This window comes from Euphorbia lathyris, chromosome 3, assembly GCF_963576675.1.
Source record: "Euphorbia lathyris chromosome 3, ddEupLath1.1, whole genome shotgun sequence".
Lineage (NCBI taxonomy): Eukaryota > Viridiplantae > Streptophyta > Magnoliopsida > Malpighiales > Euphorbiaceae > Euphorbia > Euphorbia lathyris.
The window spans coordinates 21933538-21956152 of NC_088912.1; the positions used below are offsets into that span (position 1 = coordinate 21933538).

Genomic DNA, 22615 nt, shown 5'->3' on the forward strand with positions numbered 1-22615 from the left:
TTTTGATTCATAGATCGCTACATGTGGTATGTTTTATCCCAGATCACAACCATATGCAATATATTGATCTCATTATAATTTTCTATTTTCACAAGTATATACATACAGTATGTATAAATGTCATGATGGTGAAATATAGAAACACTTAGACGTGATAAAATAGAAATCTTTCCTCTTATTATGTTCCTTCCATCATGATCTAGTTTGCTTAAATGGTCGAGTTCTTTTATGGTCCAAATGATCTCATAGCCTTGAGAATTTTTTCTTCTAAGATAAGTAAAATCAAATCATACTTCCAGAACAAGTTAAAGGTCCTCGGGATAGTATAAATCGATAAACCATAGTTTCACGGTGTGAGTCTCACAATAGAAAAAGTTGAGATCCATTATATATAATATTTTTCCATCATGTGGTTATAAAGTACACATGGTACGCGATCATGTGTTATGACGTTTTTTCTTTTCCTTTTGAAAGAATGTCATGTCTATCTCAGTAACATCATACAGAAGTTTCAGTTCAGATATGTCAAAATATCTAACTTTAGTCTACTCCATACAGAGATTACTTCCGTTGTATAAAGACATAATATCTCAAGTTACCTTTAACTTGTGATTTTGATACCATATAACTTTCTTATATGTCTATATGTTATAACATACATATATATCAATCTTACGATTTAAATAAAACTAATTTCATCATTTATGCAAGATAGTTCACGTTTTGCTTAAAAACAACCTCATTTCTACTCCTTTTGTCAGCGTTATGACAAAATAAGGGTAAACACTCGTGTGAGTGAGCTACTTCTCTGTCTAACATGCATAATAAAATAACAACAAATATTAACAAATGATACTTTCACTAGTGTATTGTAAAAATTCAACCCTAATTGATAATCATATCTTCAAAATAAATAAAATAAAAGTATGTTAAAATCCAACACAAATCTTGAGATCTTACATGTTTCTCACTAACATTTCTCATGACAGGTTTTGGTAAATGGATATGCTATCTTGTCATGAATAGATACATACTTCATATATTGACTTCTTTACGTGCAATTAAACTTCTAACAAAACTTAATTTCAATGTACTTTGGATTGCTATAGAACTATTGATCCTTAGCAAAAGCTCATAGCAGATGGTATATCATTATTAGTCACTACATAAGTATGTGAGGTATTAGTACATAAATGATTGACAAACCGATTTGACTATACTACCACTTGTATTAAAGACGAGTATCACACATACTCAACTCCTATGGCAGATGGGAATCGTTAGTTTTCTCACTACTCAGTCAGTATGACACCTTAACCTAATGAGGAAATTGAAGTATACATGATTTTTCTCACATCCAAGTCTTTTATCCACTTTGCATCTGCGTAATTCTAATCGTAGACTCTTTTAGATAACACGGAGAGTAAACTATGGTTTCTCTAAGGTACATTAGTACTCTTTTATAACAATCCAACGTGCTTGTGCTGAGTTGGACTCATATCTTCTCACTATCCTAATGTCGTGACATATATATGATCTCATACACATCATAATGTACATCAAAAAATGTAAAATCATATAACTAGGTGCCACATGGTGCATGCAGATTGACCGGTAATTACCCCGTATCGTGGCGTGGTTGGCGCGTTGCCACATGCGCAACATATAAGGACCACCTCATTTTTGGCGTGTGAAGCTCGGCGCGTGTGGGCTGCCTTACCGCTGTCTTTTAGTCTTGCAATTTATTTCAGTTTAGGGGTTTTGAGAAACGGAAGAGGTTTTGTAACGGGCTGTTTCGCCTTTCACATTGCCGAATCTTATGCTCATACGGCTGAGCTGATAGCGATCGTCTTTGCTATTGAAGCTGTCTGGGAAGGAGGTTGGCACAATTTGTGGATTGAATCTGACTCGGCATATGCGGTTAAGTTGTTAAGTGAAAAATCTACTGTGGTTCCATGGAGGATTAAGCAAGAATGGTTAAGTTGCTTATCACGTTGCTCGTCTATGAACTGCAGAATCACTCATATCTACAGGGAAGGTAATCAAGCTGCGGATCGTCTTTCCTATTTTGGCAAATCTGCGTCAGCGCTCCACTGGTGGCATTCTGCGCCTTATTTTTGCCAATCTCATGTTTTCGATGACCTTTGTAACGTTGCTCATATTCGTTTCCTTTAATTTTCTCCCTCTTTTGTAATTTTCTATTTTTTTATTAATAAAATTCAGGGTTGGTTAAGTGCGTTAGTTGTGCCAACCTAGTTGGGATGTCGCGTCCCAATCTTTCATTTAAAAAAAAGATATTATATTAGTATAAATTTGATTATCTATTTTTAATTAAAAAATACTAAATAATAATATTACTTTTTATATTTCCATTAATATAATAAATTTTTTTCATGTAAAACTTAATTAAATAATATTTATATAAATTAATTAATAATAAAAGAATAAAATTTGTTATTTATATAAAATTTATAGATAAAGACCAATCAAGTAATTAGTCTTATCAAAATTATGTTTTTTTTAAAGTAAATGGACCAACTAATGTAATATATAAAAACCATACAACTAATAATATTAACCCTAAATTTTATATTGACTTAATATAGCATGGATCTTTTGTATTTGTATTTGACTAACTAATTCGAGTACTCTAAGCTTTTGGAAATGTCTCGTTAATTTAAAATTGCTTAAAAAAATGATTAGCCCTCTAAATTCTACGTGCTTTCTATGGTTATTTTATTTTTGACAAAGTAAATCTTACTTGGTTATTTTCATCATTGGATAATGGAGTATAAAATTCATCCAATGGTAAAAACACACAAAGTAAGGGTTACTTTGTCAAAAACTAAGTAACCACAGCCTTTATCCTAAATTCTATATGAAAAGCAAACACGTACCGATTAAAACAAATGCAATGGTCGAGAACTAGTTCAAAAGTATAAGACAGTGTCAACAGATCACTATAAGATCAATATGTTGCTTTAAACAAATTTATTTTCCGTGTTTTTTGGAATAAAATTTCCTTTCAAAAATAAGAATAAGCATTTATTTTATTTTTTTGAATAAAGGAATCATCAATTAAGAAACAAAGGATACAGAATCCGTACAAATGCACTCCTCTAACCAACTAGGGAGTAAGAAAGACACATAAGAGCTAGCATAAGAACAAGCATTGCGAGCAATAATGTGAGCAACCCTATTCGCTAACCTTGGTACAAATGACACAGAAAAATCAGGCCTAGATTGTAAAGTGATCTTACAGTCAAGAATTATCTGACCATACTCAGATAAATCAACACGATTTGAATGAATACTATCCACAACAGATTTAGTATCAGTTTCAAAACAAACCTGCTGATACCGCATCGAGTTAATCCATTGAAGACATTGACGTAAAGCTAAAGCTTCAGCAAATTTCGGTTCCGCTCTCCCTTCACAATGAGAACTATATAATGCCCTGAAATTCCCATCAGAACCCCTCAAAACAGCTCCAAAAACACATTTATTAACATCCATAAAGATGGCAGCATCCAAATTGCATTTCCAGGAACCTACAGGTGGAGGACTCTAGCTCGTTCGACCTCCCCGCGACCCGCTGCTGTGCGACAAAGACGACGAAGGACACGGACACTGCGCTTTTAACCAGTCCTCAAACCAGCCCTTCACTCTTCTGATTAACACAGCCCAAGATTCCTCTTTTTGATTCCAAATTAACATGTTCCGTTTTTGCCAAATACACCATATAACTAGAGCAATTTTACGAATTTGAACCTCAGATGCCGTAGAGCAAAAATTGAGAAACCAATCACTAAAGTCTTCATTCCCACATACCGGCACAATAACCTCCGCTGCCTCCCAACATCGAATTGCATCCGGACAACCTAAGAAAAGATGAAAATCATACTCAATTTCCAATGGGCAATAGATACAGGATGACGCAATCGGAACATGTCGACAAGATAAACGCCACCGAGTCGGAAAAAGATTGGAACAAACTTTCCATAAAAACATACGAACCCGAGGAGGAATTTTTAACCTCTAGACAGCAACCCAACCGTCCTGATGATTCATTATTTCATTATGAACCTCAATAGCTCTATAACCAGATTTCGCGGAGTAAATACCATCTTTTGTCCAATGCCAAATCAATTGATCACTACGAGTAGAAAAAGGAACAATGATATTCAAAATTTCAGCAGCTTCACTTGGGATCAATAAACTCTCAATTTTGTCCCTGTCCCACATACGAGTTCCATCAATAAACAAATCCGCCACCTTAAGGTCTTCAGCACCTATTGGACACGAAGACTGAATTTTAAAATTTTGATTACCAGGAACCCAAGGATCACTCCAAAGACTAATCTGCCTACCTGAACCGATAGACCATCTTAAACCAACACTCAAGACTGATTTTGAACTCCACACACTCCTCCAAACATAGCTGGGGTTATTGCCCAATTCAGAGGAAAGGAAAGCATCATTAGCAAAATACTTAGCTTTGAAAATACGACTTACCAACCTGTGTGGATCCTGAATAAATTTCCAGCCTTGTTTACCCAATAGAGACAAATTATATTCATGTAGTTCTCTATAACCAAGACCACCATTCTTCTTCTGCTTACTCAATCGCTTCCAACTAGCCCAATGGATATTATGACTTCCATTTGCTTTTTTCCCCCACCAGAACGAATTCATCATGCGTTGGAGCTCCTCACACAAAGCCCGTGGGATAAGAAAAGTACTCATACAAAATACAGGAATAGCCTGACATACTGACTTGAGTAATACATCTTTACCAGCCATAGATAAAAACCGGAAACTCCAACTACTCAGACGTTTTCTCAACCGATCACGAAGAAATGCAAATACATCAGATTTAGATTTACCAATTAATGACGGTAAACCCAAATAACGACTTGTGTCCAACGGATTATGGACATGCAGATGATCAGAAATAGCAATCCTCAAATCGTTGGAAACGTTGCTGCTGAAATAAATTCCAGATTCGCTATGGTTAATAGCCTGCCCGGAAGATTCCTCATATCGAGCTAAAATATTACTGATCGTCTGACACTCATCCAGATTTGCCCTAAAAAATAAGAAACTATCACCCGCGAACAACAAATGACTCACACTCGGGGCACCCCTATTAACACGACACCCGTGTAAATTACCCTCTTGTTCAACCTGTAAGATTAAACGAGAAAGAATTTCAGAACACAAAATGAATAAGTATAGTGATAAAGGATCCCCTTGCCTAAGACCCCGTTCAGGTTTAATTGGTCCGACGCTCATACCACTACTATAAGACACCGTCGAAACGCACATCATTATCCATTCAATCCATTTATCCTGAAAACCCATTTGACTCATGACATCCCTCAGAAATTGCCAATCAACCCGATCATACGCCTTATTGATATCCAATTTAAGCGCCACCTCACCAAACTGACCCCTGGTATTTCTTTTCATATAGTGCAGAGATTCAAATGCAATTTGCACATTATCCACTAACGATCTACCCGGAACAAAGCAGATTGTGATTCAGAGATGATATCAGGTAGAAAAGATTTGAGACGGTTAGCAAGTACCTTAGCAATGAGTTTATATAGCACATTACAGAGCGCAATCGGACGAAGCTCAGACATCAGTTCCGGGTTCTCACATTTTGGAATCAACACAATAATAGTGTCATTAAGTTCAGCAGGAAATTCATTTCTATCGAGCCAGCCTTTACACGCATTGAAAATCTCAGGACCAATTAAGTCCTAATACTGTTGATAAAAACCTAGAGAAAGACCATCAGGCCCCGGCGATTTGTCAGCACGCATTTGAAAAATAGCCTCTTTAAATTCAGAAATAACAAACGGGGCTGTTAAATCTCTATTTACTTCATCTGTAACAATTCGAGGCATTACCGACATAATATCATTAGGTTGATAATTGGATACAACAAATAATTGCCTAAAATAGTTTAGTGCAATTTGCTCCATTTCAACCTTTCCTTTTTGAAGTATACCCTCAGAATCTCTCAAGCCTTTCATCTTGTTCATTTGCTGTCGATTTTTTACTTGAGCATGAAAAAATCGGGTATTTCCATCACCTCCAACCAACCAAAACGCTTTGGCTCTTTGTTTCCAATAGGCTTCCTCAACTTCCAACCAATGATTTAACTGACTTTTAGCATATAAGTAGTCCGTAATAGATTGATGATCAGTTCTCTCCCTTAAAACTGAGAGCCTATGCTTAAAATGAACAATTCGATTTGTGAAACGGTGTTTAAACTTTCTTCCCCATTGCTCCATCAACGCGGCACACGCCGCAAGCTTTGGGAGCACAGCTCTAGACCCTTCAGCCTGCCAACACGCCCTCAACATACCATTAAATCCTTCTTCTTTCACCCAAGCCGACTCAAAACGAAATCTATTACTGAAGACAGATTGCTATCTCGGTGTTGTATGCAGTAGCAAAGGAGTATGGTCAGAATATGCAGCGGTTTGAATAGTGAAATTATAAAAGGGAAATTTCTCAAACCAATTTGCCGAACCAAAACCTCTATCAAGCTTCTCTTGAATCCACATATCAGTTCCGCGACCACGCTCCCAAGTAAAACGACCTCCTGTCAAAATTAATTCATCAAGGCCAGCATCAATAATTGTTTCTTTAAAAGCGTTCATCAGATTATTTGGATATAGAGCTCCACCCACTTTCTCCTCCTAGTTGATAATACAATTAAAATCCCCAACCATGAACCAAGGGAAATCTGATCTAGTAGCCAGCTGCCTGACCAATTGCCATGAATCTTGATGACGACCCCTATCAGCATATCCGTAAAAACCAACCAATCTCTAATCACCACCGTCCTCCGAGTGAACAATAACCTCAATATGATGAGAGGAAAAACTTTGTACTGACACACCATGATTCTCTTTCCATAAAAGAGTAAACCCCCACTCCTACCAACACAATCAACCGCTAAACAACCTTCAAACTTAAATTGCCTCCTAATCATTTCAATTTTTGTTTTATTGACAAGTGTTTCCATAAGGAACATCAATTTAGGGTTGTGAGCTTTAATTAACTCACCCAGTGCACGAACTGCCCTAGGGTTCCCCAAGCCCCGGCAGTTCCAACTCAAGCAATTCATAATGCTCGGTGAGCCTGCTCTGCAGGCCTCACCGGTTCTGTGACAGAGGGGCTTGAAAGATCTGTATTACCACCAGAAACTTCCAGCACCATATTGATTGAATTCATCCCTTCATGTGAACTCCCAACTCCTTTGCTACGCATAATAGCATCATCTCGTCTCCTTTTCCTTTGTTCCACTAAATCCATCCCCTCCTCTTCCCCAAGATCCATAGACACGTTAGTTGGTTCAGACTCATTTTGTTGATCACCCCCAACAGAAGATGAATTTTCCTTCCCAAATTTCATTCTTAAGGTTGCTCTCATTATACAATCAGATTGTAGTTTACCTCCTAACACAAACCTTCGATTATCCGCACTTATACTAGGACCCGACCCTGCACTAGATTCTCTGAGCCATCGGGCTCCAATCTGTTCTCCTCCTCTTCTCATAGGAGCCCTTAACCATTCACCCCATTCCTACTTGATTGGAAGATCAGTAGTAGTGAATAAAGAATCACAAAATCTTTCAGATTGTCCAAGAATACCACAGATATAACAGAAGATACTCAATCTTTCATATTTAAAATGAATATATGACCATTCATGTTGAGCTTTTCTAATTCGTTTACATCGCTTAAGTGGTTGAGTAACATCCAGCTTAACACGGATTCTCAAAAAGGTACGCCTTACCCCTAACTCTTCTGAATTATCATACTCTTGAAATATTCCTATATAATCTCCAATCTGCTTCCCAATACTCTCTGAAAATGCCCCTGAAGGTAGATCATATACTTGTATCCAAAAAGCTGCAAATTGCAAAGGAATATCCTTTGGTAATACACCATCAGGCCATTCACTCCAAACTAAAAGATAATTGTCGAAGGACCAAGGGCCCCCCGCAACAACCCTATCCCGATCAATTATATGAAAAAACTCAAATTCATAGAGATTAGACCCTAATTCAGTAATGGCAATACCCTTCCCAGGCCTCCACAAACTTGCTAACCGATTTTTCATAGCATTGAAATTAATTGGTTTATCAGAAACAAACCTGCCTATCATAGAAAGATTTCGGGTTTTGATCTCCGCCGGCCTAATTCGATCAGAGAAATCAAGGGCGTTTTCTTCTTCCTCGGTGATTAACAACCCATCCATCGCCGATTCCATATCACAGCAGCAACAGTTGAAATATAGAGCAAAGAAACCACAGACAAAAAGCGTCTTAGGGTTAAGGAGAAAATAACAAGAACCGCCGGGCAAAGATCGCCGAAGAAAAGCAAAGAAATTAACAAACTCTCACAACCGGAGAGACAAAAATGAAACTCTCACTCCAGGAGAGACTTTTATTAGTTTTTTTAATGGTTCGAAATTGAGTTATATAAGCATATATGTTTTTTTAGTAAGTGTGAATTGAATTTAATAAGCATTTATTTCTTAATCCTAACCAAACATTTTATATCTAATTTTTTTTTTAAGTAAAACAAAAAGAAGCTATAAAAATGATTAAACAAACCAAACAAATACATGACAAATAAAGTTTAATCTATGAAACAAGATAATGGGATGGGAATTGTGATGATGTAGTCTTAAACTGAGCTTGAATAAGAATATTCAAATACCAGAAGACATTTTCCACTGCAAATACTTCTCCACACTGTCCAGTCCGCAGAGCTCCTTCACCACAGGCATGGTGGCAGGGACACCCAGCTGGAACTTCGAGTAAGAACCATCGAGGAAACCCCACGAGTGAAGCTGTTTTCGCGCTTCTCTAATAGCACCTCTTGTTGCACAGTGAACTGATGCTGCTAGCAGCAATGGTGGCTCCCCAGAAGCTGCACAAAACCACATACACAACATTCAACTCTATCTATATACAGATCATGACTGAATCCTCTTCAATATTGTTACTTGTTAGATATTAATATGAAGTGGACCTTTAACTAAGAGTTTGGTTTTTTAGTTCAATTGGTTCCATGACATGGTATCGGAGCTAGTTTGACCAAGTGGTCTAGGTTCGATTCCTGACAGCCCTATTTATTGATTTAATCACAAGACACAGTAATATGAACCTGGGTTGTGGCATCTCTGATTAAAATTTTCGTTCTTTCAATAAAAGAATTATATATTGTTCTCATGCTCTGAGAAATTAAAACAACAAATTCAAAGATTGAAACTTTGATGACTTCACTGAAACAGTGAACAGATTATTACTAGCAAAGAGCCTACCTTTTGAAGAGAGGACACGTTTCTGGTGATGTCCGCTATTAAGTATCTCAACATTGAACTGCTTTGGTATGGTGTCTATTGTAGGGATCTTGTACGTCCAAGTGCCGTTTGCATCCATTAATCCATCCGAATTAGTTGTGTATTCTTCAAGCATGAAAAACCCTATTCCTTGGACAAATGCTCCTTCAATCTGCAATTGTCAATTCATACTTCTCACTATATCTCACTGTTTCACTAGGCAAACTGACACATTTGTGGTTAAATTTACCAAATATTTCTTCATTTAGAACAAATTTCAAACTATTTCCGCGTTTATAGTAATTTTCGATCATCCCGCCAATCAGGAAGAGAGCTACATGAAGTTTCTACTAGCCCCCCTATGTGACAGGTGGACCAATATCAGTCCACCTGTCACACAAGAGTACTGATAGTTACAATTGTGAAATATCAATCCGCCCGTGTGATAGGCGGACTGATAGAAAATTCTCCCAGATCTCTTGTTCGTCTTCCTCAGGGGTGGGGCGAGCCAAAATCACCAAATACTTAGAAATAGTTTGAAATCCACCTTGAATGATGAAATTTTTTTGGTAATTAACCACAAATGTGCCAATTTCCCATCTCAGTACAACTGTTTTGTGTCCTCAAACATTTACAAAGAAATTTAATCTCTAAGTATATTTGAGAAAGATTACAACTTGAGAATATAAGTACAAATTTAAGACATAGAAACTTGATTCTGATGTGTGTGCATATATAACTAACCTGTCCCAAATCCACAGCAGGATTCAGACTTCGTCCACAGTCATATAAAATATCGGATCTTAAAATTGTTGTTTGTCCTGTAAGCAGGTCTACCTCTACCTGTGTCATCATAGATTCATATGAAATGGAAAATAATCACTTCTTAGAATTGCAACGGTTCTGAAGTTCATCGCTATGGCTGTCAATTTTTCTGACATGGCAACAACCCACTTAAACATGACCCTTTTGACACGATTATTATTTTTATGTCATTTATATCATATAAAATGAGATGAAATATATAAATCACATAATACAATTATGACACGAGATCCTCTACGGTAAAAAGTAGAAGATGATGATGGGTAATAAAAACTTGCCTCACTCACAGCAGCACCATAGTTTAAGTATACTGCAGAAGCAGACTCAGGGACATAGTAAGAATTTGCTGATAAGTGTACAGATTCTGAATATGCCTGCAATTTTACAAATTATTGTAAAATGAGATCAAGTTCTGCAACTTCTCTTCATAACAAAATCCGTCTACAGTTCACGTTCTTATTGCAAAAGGTAGATATAAAGTGTTTGGTTAAGATTGAGAAAGTCACAGATAGCTATTTTGGAAGGAAAATCAGCTAATATCTATACCACCAAACATTTAACAAACAACAAACAATAGTGAATTGTTCTACCTGGTGAATTAGCATCTCCCACGCTACAGGATCCGTTTGCATCTGCAGCCTCTCTTTCAGAGCTGTAAGCCTCTCAACTAACACGTTACAACAGAGTCTAACTGCTTCACAGCTCGACTCAGAAGTCGTGCTGCCTGCAGTGAACCCTCCTTGAGTTAAACTCAGACTATCATTCTGTATAATTCGTACTTTATCCAAGAGGTCTCCGGCTCCATCACATTTGATTGAACTCAAAGCAAAAGCAGCTGTCTGTTTCACCTTGGTCCAGAGCCCCTGCCCAATCTCTATTCCCCCAACTTCAACAACAATGGATCCATCGCTCAAAATGCTAACTTTTCCTGGAGTTGCTCTCAGCCTCACCTCATATACAACAGGAATTCGAGAAATACCTCTTTTCTTCCACACATTACACACATTAAACTCCTTAATCATTTCAATCCTCTGGTCAAAGCTAGAAGATACAGCTAACTTGTCCCATATTGAAGTTAAAGTATATTCTGCAGGATCTCCTGCGCTAGAACCATAAAATGACTTAAAGGTATCATAATTGTGAAGATTTGCAGTTCTAACAGTATCAGCATCCATAGAAAGAGAAGATGCTACATTTTCAATTACAGCTTCTGCAATATATGATCCTTGAACATCACCAGGACCTCGCATTGCTGATTTACTTAGAAGGTTTGTCTTACACACCTTTATATCAAAAGATAAAGCACCCCAATTGTACTTTTTAAGTGAACTCACAATAGCACTTGGCAACACTGGGCTTACATCGGGAGATATGCCGGCGTTAATTAATATCTTAAGCTCCAAGGCTGTAATTTTTCCATTTGATGTGAAACCTACACTGTAAATTATTTTCATAGGATGTCTTCCTCCAGTCATTATCATATCACTATTGCGGTTGAGATACATCCTAACAGGGCGCTGTAACTTGTATGCTGCAAGTGCACATGCTATAGCAACCTAAAACATGTCAACTGTAAGTACTTGCAGAAAGAACAAATAGACAGACGGATCAAATACATCACGCAATAAATAATTCAGAGAACACACATCAATAGAAATAAGATGCACAAGCTCCCCAAGAAATAAAATGTTTCTTCATAGAATTGGTTAACTAGGAAGAAGAGGGAAAAGTGAGGCCTGTATGATATAATAGCACATACTACCATATCATCAGGACTCATTTTTTCAAAGAATTTCTCAAAGCATCATTCGGCATGCCATATACTTCAAATCAACAAGTAACTAGGATATCATTAATGGGACATCTCTTTCATATAAATAAGTACTATAAAAAGAGATCTATTAGATAAGGAACCTCACAGGTATAGCTCTTAGAGCCTTCCCACCGAAACCTCCTCCCACCCTTCTTGTAATGACACGCACATTGTTTTCAGGAAGCGCAAGACATCTAGCAATGGCAACATGTGTGTATTCAGTCATTTGATTTGAAGTGTAAACCACTATGCAGTTGTCTTCATCTGGAACAGCAAGGGAAGTCTGGGTCTCCATATAAAAATAATATTGTGACCCAAGTTTTATCTGCATATCAACAATTAGTTAAAAATGAAACTGGAATAGAACTGAACCGTTTTAGGCTTGTGGGTATGCCTTGAAAAGAAAAAGGTTGTACTTTTTTTTCACATTGTTGGAGCAAACAAAGGACTAGAAAGGGATGAGGAAGTGAAAAATACCTCAGATGAGAGAATCTTGTGATCAGCTGCAGCCATTCCCTTTGATGCATCACCAACTTCTTTGGGGTAGATAAAAGGCGGAACCTCAAAAAAGCTAGAATTTTTAATAGCATCTTCAACAGTTAAAATAGGAGGTTCTAGATTTTCCATATCATAATCTACTACTGCAAGGTTTGATGCTACATCAGCATGCTTACGTGTATCTGCAAGCTACAAAATTCATTCAATTTGACAAGATTGATCAGTACAAATCCCATTGCAATAGCAAGGGTTAAGATAATTACCACTAAGGCAAGAGGCTGTCCAGCATACTGAGCAACTTCCTCAGCAAACAGAGGTTCAGGACCAAAAGCAAACAAAGAACCAATGTTCTCCCCACCTTTTGGAATGTCTTTGTAAGAAATAAGTCCACTGACACCATCCGGGACTGACTTAGACTTCAATTCTATGCTCTTTACTCTAGCATAAGGTTTTGTACTATATATGAATGCTCCATGTAGACAATTTCTGGGTGAGGGGATGTCATCCACATAAACAGCTTCCCCTATACAAGTCATTAAATGAGGAAGTTGATTCCTGATTTCTAGTTCTCATTTATGAATTTAGAAAAAAAAATGTTGAATCATGAGCAGACTAATACTGACCGGAAGCTTGAAGATTGGCACCGGATTTTGTAATTGGTGCTCCAACAGGGTAATATTCTTGGTTTAATTGAATCATTTGCTTAGATGATGAAAGCAAAGTGGGAAATTCAACATCATCAGGGTAATATCCATTCAGCAAAGATTTAGTAGTAGTATTTGTTAATGGACCAAAAAATTCAAAAAGAAAACCAACAGCCAAGCTTGATCTATACCCACAATTTTGAGTTCCATCTTCAGGTACCACAGTAGCTTTCACTAATTCAATAGCTTCCTGGAGGACACCAATGGTGAATAACTTCCCTGTTATAAATTTCTCGGCTTTCTTTGCTCTAATTGCATGTTTGGTTCCAAAAGCACCAAAAGCCAACTGACAACTATTTAACACAATTCCACCAGATGCTTTTGAGCTGGAAACTTGAGCCAGGAAAGCAGCATTCATATAAGGCAAAGCATTTCCAAGGGGCCGGGGTGCAGATCGATATGTTTCAAACAACAACTCATTGTCTCTTTCAGGAGATAAAGATAAACCATTGATTGATCCCCAATTTGGGATTTTAACATTTAAGAGTACACTTGTTGAATCCAGAGGAGGCCTTTCCAGGAACTCCTCCAAGGTAACTGTTTCATGAATAGCACCGGTTGCTATAGTAACAGATGAACCAGCTCCAAGAAGTATAGTTGCAATATCTGAAGGAAAATGTTTCCTTTGTGCCATCACCAAATTCCCCCCTATACTGCCTGAATTTCTAACGAATTTTGAAGCAATTTTCTCCATATGAGCAGCAAGTTTTTCGAACACAGTCTTGCTTTTTGAAATCAATTCATCTTTACTTTCTTCCCTCAAAGCTTCAATAGCTTTAGAAATAGTTACTGCTGCCCCAATCTGAATACCTGTGTGGTCCCGTTGAACAATTGAGAGCTCAGGAATATACCTCAGATCTATATATTTGTCATGGTGTTCATGTTCCTTATAATAACCGACGCTCGTGTTTCCGACCACCAGTTTTATTTGTAATCTGCCGTTGACATCAGTGGCTCTTAGTAAGCTCTGAAGCTCCTCAAAGCTAGAAGGTTGACACCAAGAAGCATTTCCAAAATCTAATTGAAAGGAAGGCCTAATTTCCCTTTTCAGAAATTCAGGGAAACTGCAAATCTGATCATGATTACTGTTGTACGGAGGTAACCTCTTTTCCGAGAAAGAATTGAATCCCAAATCCTCCATATCAATATCCCCAGCAAAACTTTTGCAGGCATCAGCGATGGGGCGATATCCGGTACAGCGACATAGATTTCCTGCAATAGATTTTTCAGCTTCAGCAGCCGTAAGCTTGGAAAATCCTGGAGAAGGCTCTGGTTGATCGGTCTTTTGAGCATTAACAAGGGCTCCAAAGAGTGACATGCACATTCCAGGAGTACAAAAGCCACATTGAGAAGCATGAAATCCAGCGAGCCTTTGGTGAATTGAGTGGAAGCCATTTTTGCTATTACCGAGACCTTCACTTGTTGTAATTGAATATCCATTTACACTAGAAAGCAGTGTGAGACAAGAACTTGCTGTAAAATCCTCTACTTTGTCGAGAATTGGATCATATTTAGATATCAGAACAACACAAGCACCACATCCACCTAAAATCGTAAATCCAAATAAGTACAAACACAAAGCATAACTATAAAATGTTAGACAATTTCAAAATGGAATTACTCGACAAAAATAGCATGAAAAATAGAAAACTCGAGTTGGCTAAAATTGAGTGTTGTATTGTTTTTCTACTCTGCTAATTAACCAAAAAACCTCGTCAAGCAGACGCTGGGTGCAGATTAGGCGAAATTGAGATCAATCTTGCTTCTATTCCCGCCGTTTATCAACCTCCACCAACGCTTAAAATACACACATTTAATTTGCACACACTTTTTTTTTTTTTTTTTTAATATGCAATTCCTCTTCTTTTCCATGTGAAGAAAGCTATGCAACTCACAAAGGTACAAGCAGTCCCCTCGAAATCGGCTTGGTAATAGCTCATTTCCTTGATCTCGACTCAAATTCCACATACTACTACTGACGAATTTTCTGCCGCGTGAATTACAATCAGAAGTAGAAGACGATGATACTATTTTCTAATGCAAGGACACTGATTTTTGCCGTATTTGGTGCGCGCGCATGAAGTGTTTGATAAAATGGCTAAACAGGGATATGGAATTTGCATTTGCATTTGCAACTTCCAAGTTCCGACGGTTATTATGGTTGGTTAAAGATATTTTAATAAAGCTAAACTTATAATTAAGCCCTTAGAATTTCTTAGGTTTTAGTGAATAACTAAAAATGTGTGTGCATATTAAAAGAAAAAAAAAGAAGTGTGTGCAAATTAAATGTGTATCAAAATTTAGTCCTCACTGGTAGGTGATTTGTAAATTCCACTGTAAATCTTCATCGAGATCTGTGGTTTGCCTGATCTTGAGAGTGGGTAGACCTACCCTTACCTAAATTTTTTTTGAAACAAAAAAATATCACCAGCTTAATAGAAAAATTTGTAAAGGTAAGAGGTTTAAATATAATTTTTTTATCTGTAATATAAAAACAAAAATAAATTAAGGAGATTCAATTTATTATAACTTGGTTGGTTGATACAAGATGATTGTACAATAAATTTTTCAGAAATCACTTAGAATCGGTATAAGACTAAAAAACATTATTATATAATGATATCTGACTAAATGATGTCACATGTGTGATGTTATTATTATTCTCATTACGGTCTAAGTTCAAGCATAATAACAGTCTAAACACGTTCCGAACGGCGCCAAACTCATTTCAACAAGTAAAAGACAACTACTACGGTCCACGCTCAACGAGCGGCGGTTTATGAGGTTCTAACCTCAGAACTTCAAAGAATCTTTTAAAATCCTACGAGACAAATGATTTCTTTCACTATTCGGACTTCTTGTGGGATCATGAATCCTATATAGCTCCATAAGATTCCCAAAGAAGGTGACAACCTTGAACCTAATCGAACACTATAAATACACATGTATTGACACAATGTTCAGTACATTAACCACTATATCTAAACTTGTCTATATCCTTCTATTCGGTCCTAAATCACAAACTGACCTAGACATCGGAGCGGGTTTATCGGACTTCGGCCTCGTCTAACCTGCATACTGTTTATAGGCTCAAACGATGTTAGGTCAGTATCGCGGTTTGGATACGTAACTAAGATCAAGTAACGAATTATCTTATTTAGAGAAGCGATTCTTCTAGATTAGTGTTACCAATCCTACTCTAATTAGGAGTATTTATCGAATACAATTATCTCCTGAAAATACGAAATTTCTTATCCCTTTAAAAACTCTTTTCTAAAGATCTGTTTGGTTCAGCTGTTTGCAGTTGTAGTAAGCTGTTAGCTGTTTAATTACCAGGGTTTGGTAAAATTATATTGAACTGTTGCTGTTCGGATTTAAAATGTGACATGTTTTAAATTAATCAACGATGAAATTATATAAAAAAAATGTGAAAACATGTCTATAACGTTTACAACTATGAATAATTTTACTCTTAACGTCTAAAATTATACAATTTTACTCATAACGCTGATATCTAAGAGCAATTTTACCCCTAACATTGGCAAGTTGGATCGATTTTAGATATTATTAGAAAACATAGATATTTTATTTCATATTCTACACCAATTGCACATACGAGTAGTTCTAAAAAGGAGATTTCATATTTTTTGTGATTTAATAATAAAATTGAAAATTAATATTTATAAATTCGACGAAATAGTTGAAATTTTTTTGTCCAACTTGTACAAAAGACAATATTTTTTTATTTTCTTAAAAAAAATTCACGTCTAATTATATATTTATGATCGGTTACTAACGATAATAAAATGGTGCACATGTGAAGTGTAGATGACAATATTCATGACCAATAAGACAATTTAGGAGTAAAATTGATTTTGGCTGCCAACATTATGGGTATAATTGCACCATTTTAGACGTTAAGGATAAAATTGCTCCTAACTATAAATGTTATGAGTATTTTTGCACCTTATCCTACTATAAAATAAAAAATGTGTTATACAAATTAATAAAAATAATCTATATAAAAAATAAAAATTTATTGAACGCAAAAAAATCTTGTTCTTCCGATAATTATGTTGTAGAAATATAAATAATGTTAAAGAATAAATATATTTTGTGGAAATAAGAAGGATAATTTTGTTAATAACAAATAACTACAAATAACTGTTTATGAAAAGCTCCAAATATGAGCGTTTTGTGAAACTCTCCAAAATGCTGCAGCTTCCATAAAAAATGATGAATGTTGCGGTTATATAAACCTAACCAAACGTTATATTTCCTACAGTTTGGAGTGAAATGTTAAACGCTCTCCGAAAAGCTGAAACAAACACTCCCTAAATAGATAAGAGTGAGTTTATAGCACTCTCTACTCCTATATAAAGTGTCACAATAAGTGTACATCTTGCTGGGAATAAAATGAAATATATATTCCGTAAAATAAAAACATATAAAATAATCAATAAAAATGACACATTTAATGTGATTCACCCTTTAATTTTGGGATATGTTTATGGCCAAGCTCAAGAGTAAATTTTTCAATTATAAAATAGTAGGAATAAAAAGACGAGGTTCTCCAAGCAATTTTCTAAAATTACAACAATGTAATTCAAAAATACTTCAAAATAATGAGACTACCAAAATTTATGTGTTTTTACCTTGCAACAAAATGAGGCACCGCTTGGCTTTTTATACAGCAAGGGGATAGAGAATCGTCAGCAATTATTTTGTTTATAATATAACATCAATTTAGGTTTCACGTACAAAATAGTATCAATATAGGCTTAACGTTTACAAAATAATACGAATTTAAACTTAATGTTCACAAAATATATACAATTTAAGCTAAACTTCATAATTAAATTAATCATATTATATTTTTTCCCTATTAATTTTATATGTTATCTTTTTATTTAGTTTTATATTCTTATTTATTATAATACAATTAATTAGTATCCTTACCCATTAAGATCTTATATTTGTTTTTCATCAACGATTCCATGACTATTAAATTCCATGGCTCATGTAATATATGCAAACTAAAAGTGATTGAATATCCACAATATTTGTATTATAATAAATAAAAATATAGAACTAAATAAAAAGATAACATATAAAGTTAATAGGGAAAAAAATATAATATGATTAATTTAATTATGACGTTTAGCTTAAGTTGTATATATTTTTGTAAACGTTAAACTTAAATTCGTATTATTTTGTAAACGTTAAGCCTATATTGGTGCTATTTTGTACGTGAAGCCTAAATTGATGCTATATTATAAACGTTAAACCTAAACTGATATTATGTTGTAAACGTTAAACCTATATTGGTGCTATTTTGAACGTTGAGCCTAAATTGATACTTTCCAAAAAACTTTAGACCTATTTTAGTACCTTATCCCAAAATAAATAGATATACACATCTTATTTATATCTTTACTCTGATTGTAATATTACTCTTGTTGTTATTTCATTATTTCTCTAAGGATACAACTAACTTGGACATGAAAAAGTCTCTTCCCAAAATCCGACCAATCTCCATCTTATAAAAAATATCAAAGCAACGCAGAACCAGACTTTCCAAGAAGCCATCTATAAGGACAATTTTTTCCAATTACCTTATCAATTATCATCTCACACCTAATTTAACATGTCTCCTTGTATATATACACGTTAATTTCTGTTTAAATTAAATCAAACGTGTTTGATTACTACACGTACATCAAATATGATTGATTGTCATATGTCAACGTAAACATTTCTATTATAGATCATAGTCTAAATAATAGCTTGAAAAGGAAAGGAAAGGAAAAGGTACCTTCACCACAGCCGAGCTTAACGCTTTTGAAAGAAGTTTGAGTACGAAGAAACTCGAGCAAAGTAGTAGAAGCATCAAAACTGCTACTACTAATCTCAAATCTCTCTCTATTTACTGCAAAAACAACACTTGTCTTCTTTCCTCCTCTTTTTCCTTTTTCTTCTTCCATTTTCTGTTCTCTAAAAACTCAAATTCCAGACACCTCCATTGATACATATAACAGAAGAAACAAAATTAAAATATAAAATAGTCAACATTGATAGGCATATCTTTCCATTTATTCAATCTATTCAGATAAACAGTCCAAGATAGCATATTTGTGGTTTTTAGTTGTGTCTAAAAATCATTGGTATATAGGGTCAGAAAAGTCAGAAAGATGACATCTCACAGGTAAATTACAATTATGCCCTCCTCAATTTTTTATACTATTTTTTAATGGTTTTGAACTTTTATTATTAGACATCTCCAACCATCATCAAATGGTATTTTTATTTTGATGAATATAATTTTTCTCCATCAAATTTGATTTGATATAATGTTAAATAATATCTTATTATTATATTCTTACTTTTTTTTGTTTACTTAAAAAAAAAAAAGCATAATATCCATTTGGATCCCTAAACTAAGGCTTCAAAATCAACTAGAACTTAAATTATCAAAATCATCAATCAGGTCTCTCAACTAACAAAGAATCATCAACTGAGTTCTCATTCTAAACAAAAATCTTCAATTAAGGCCTCATCGAAAATCATTTTGTTGAACAGTTTTAGACTCTCTTCTCTAAACCCATTTTGAACCAACACAGAGATTATTACAGTCAATATCAAATAGTCACAGTTTCTGATTTTAAGATATGATGATGACTCAATTAATGATTTTTGCTTAGTTCAGAAACCTAATTGATGATTTTGATAGTTTAAAGTTACCCAAATAGATGTAATACCTACAAAAAAAATAGTTATGATAAATTTTGTTATATAATATTATTATTTGTAAAGAATCTTGTGCTTTGAGAGAAGAAACGAGGAAATGGGATTAACTAAAAACATTATAGCAACATCAAAATAGAGAGAGCAAATAAAAAAAATACGATAAAATAGATTAGAGATTGTCGTACAAAAAGATATTTACCACTTAAAAGTTGACATGCGTTCATAGACTGCGTTAATGTCTATCCTCTAACCGACTTAACATCTTATAAATTGATCAACATACAAATACTTTATGCAATATTAACCTAATTGTTTATTTTTTTTCTGAACTCGTTGTCAGTCTTCAAGTCTTCATTTGATTTGATTTTTCATCTTATTTTCAACGTCAATGAATTACCCTTAAATAAAGGTTGAGATATGGATCAAGATAAATGGTTGAGATAAAGATAAAAATATAATAGTTGAGAATTATTATTCAATATTTGACATGTGGAATAAGAATAGGGATAAAACAATACATTTTACTATTTTAATCTTATTTAAACTACATAACATTAATTTGAGAGATAATATAGACATTTTCATCCTATTAAAATGGCAGGAGTTTATTCCACCTTCTTATACAACCCCCTCTTGCCTATAGGATTTCAGGCTTATCTTCCTAAACTATCTCTAAAACAAACATAAAATAACTAATCTCAGTTTTTTTTTTTTTTCTCTAACAAATACCCACTAAATTTATTAAAACCTAAAATTTAGATGACACCTTGAAATTCATATAACTAAGCCATGCATTCATTTGGAAACTAAAAATAGTTGTCCAGGACAATTTTGTCTTTGACAGTTTTACCATCTGATTGAAATATTGAAAGTGACATTTTTCCTTATCAAATATATATTCATTATTTTTAGCTGACTATAACAAGGGAAAAACACACATTTAGCCATGTAAGTGGTCTCTTTTTATTGTAAAGTTTAGGTAAATAATTTAATAATGTTTGTTATCTAATCCACTCTTTGACCTTTGTATTTTAATAATATATAATATATTATTTTAATAATATATTATTTAATCGTTTAACTTTTGTTTTATTCTATATTTTTTTTAATAAAATAGTAGGTATCTTTTCATTAGATAAAAAAGTTTAGAGATACAGATACATAAAAAAGGAGGAATAAAACCCCGTACCCATACAGGCTAATGCCAGTACAAGATCCATTACAGGAAGAAAAAAAACTACAATGAGCAATAAAAACCATTAAAGGTAGAAACAATACAAAGAAACTAGAAACTATATACTCCTTGAAAGTCGAATCTCGTTGAAATACTGCTGCAATCCGTTCTTCATCCTTCAAACTCCTTCGGACATTCGGATCTGAGTCCGTTTCTATTGTGCAACCACGCAGATCTATAGATCTACGGATAAGATAAATCTTTTCCGCTTGTGCTAAAACCGAAACAAGGATAAAAGATAGAAGTATGGCTAGCAGATGTAGATCTGACGAAAAAAACTTCAAAAAAAAGTAATAGATTTCAAACCAACTAAAGTTACAAAACTAAGAAAATGCAAATCTAAAACATAGATGGGAGGAGGAAGAAGGAAGACAAGCTTCCTTCTTCCTCCTCGAGATAGATCCAGTTAGAAAGGAGTTAGGAGAAAACTAAGGAAAAAATAAAAAAGAAAAAGAGAAGAAAAAAGAAAATGAAGATGAACTTTTGAAGAAGAGGGAAGAAAGGAGGAGATGAACTTTTGTTTTATTCTATAGTTAAGTCTATAGATTGGTCACCAAAAAAAAGTCTATAGATTTAAATGTTTAAAATTTAAATATTTTAAAAACTAAATTGTTAAATATAATAAAAGTTTAAAACTTATGTTAGATAAAAATATAATATAGTCTAATAAAATTTTTTATCCTAAATTTCTTAGCTTATTATTTCTGAATATTGTGTATAAACACGGTTCAAAATTAAGGTCGCATGCACTATTTAGATGATGGAAACCCGGTTTTTTCCGATTGGTCCTTCTAGACGTTATTGTGAATTTATTTTTTTTTTGTTTTATTATAATTCGTATATGCCTTCTTAGGTTCATGGTCTGCTTCGACCGTCAAACCAACTTCATACATTTCATTGAATCCAGGGAAATGCATGTACTTGATCTTCTCATTAATATACGGCTGGGCTTTTTTTATCACCATCCGGATTTGTTCCTTCTCACTTGGCCGGTCTTCCATGGTAGCCACCTTTGATCTCCATCCTCTAACATAGTCAGAGAAAGTCTCACCCTGCTTCTGCTTGGTGTTCTCAAGCTCATTTACCGTAACTTTAAGCATTGTGTTAAAGTTGTATTGCGCCACGAAAGATTTCAATGATATTGTTGTTGAAATGTTGATGTTTGCCTATTTTTAAAGATATATATTAGGCCTAATACATTACTGGCTCCATGAACTTGTCCAAAATAGTAGATTGGTTCTCTAAACTTTGCAAGTGTCTCAGCAGCTCCCTAAACTTGCTTATTTCGTATCATCAGCTCCATAAACTTGTCCATAAAAGTAGATTAGCTCCCTGAACTTTGCAAGTGTCTCACTAACTCCCTAAACTTGCTTATTCTGTAACAACTAAATACAAAAACTTATTAAACCTAAATTCTAAAAA

General features: G+C 34.6%; 1 protein-coding gene across 2 annotated transcripts; it reads right to left on the reverse strand.

Moving 5' to 3' along the window:
• Positions 1 to 8617: 8617 nt before the first annotated feature.
• Positions 8618 to 19311, reverse strand: LOC136224460 (indole-3-acetaldehyde oxidase-like). Of its 2 annotated transcripts, XM_066012803.1 has the most exons (11): positions 19028 to 19159; positions 15524 to 15609; positions 13132 to 14757; positions 12772 to 13031; positions 12488 to 12697; positions 12117 to 12335; positions 10788 to 11753; positions 10476 to 10571; positions 10117 to 10215; positions 9355 to 9544; positions 8618 to 8960 (listed from the first exon to the last, which is right to left on the reverse strand). In XM_066012803.1, exons 2-11 carry the CDS (start codon positions 15558 to 15560, stop codon positions 8740 to 8742), a joined length of 3924 nt encoding a protein of 1307 aa, XP_065868875.1. In that variant the 5' UTR covers positions 15561 to 15609; positions 19028 to 19159; the 3' UTR covers positions 8618 to 8739. The 2 variants fall into 2 exon arrangements, with proteins under 2 accessions (XP_065868875.1, XP_065868874.1); XM_066012802.1 differs by lacking the exon at positions 15524 to 15609 and having other exon boundaries at positions 19028 to 19311.
• Between the last annotated feature and the right edge of the window lie 3304 nt (positions 19312 to 22615).

What these genes read in the sequence shown, in the direction of transcription:
- LOC136224460 (XM_066012802.1), bottom strand. Translation starts at nt 19,196, where the DNA reads ATGGAAGAAGAAAAAGGAAAAAGAGGAGGAAAGAAGACAAGTGTTGTT. An exon ending in TAAGCTCGGCTGTGGTGAAG is followed by an intron (nt 14,758 to 19,027) that starts GTACCTTTTCCT and finishes TTACGATTTTAG; the next exon opens with GTGGATGTGGTGCTTGTGTT. An exon ending in GGGAGATGCTAATTCACCAG is followed by an intron (nt 10,572 to 10,787) that starts GTAGAACAATTC and finishes GTAAAATTGCAG; the next exon opens with GCATATTCAGAATCTGTACA.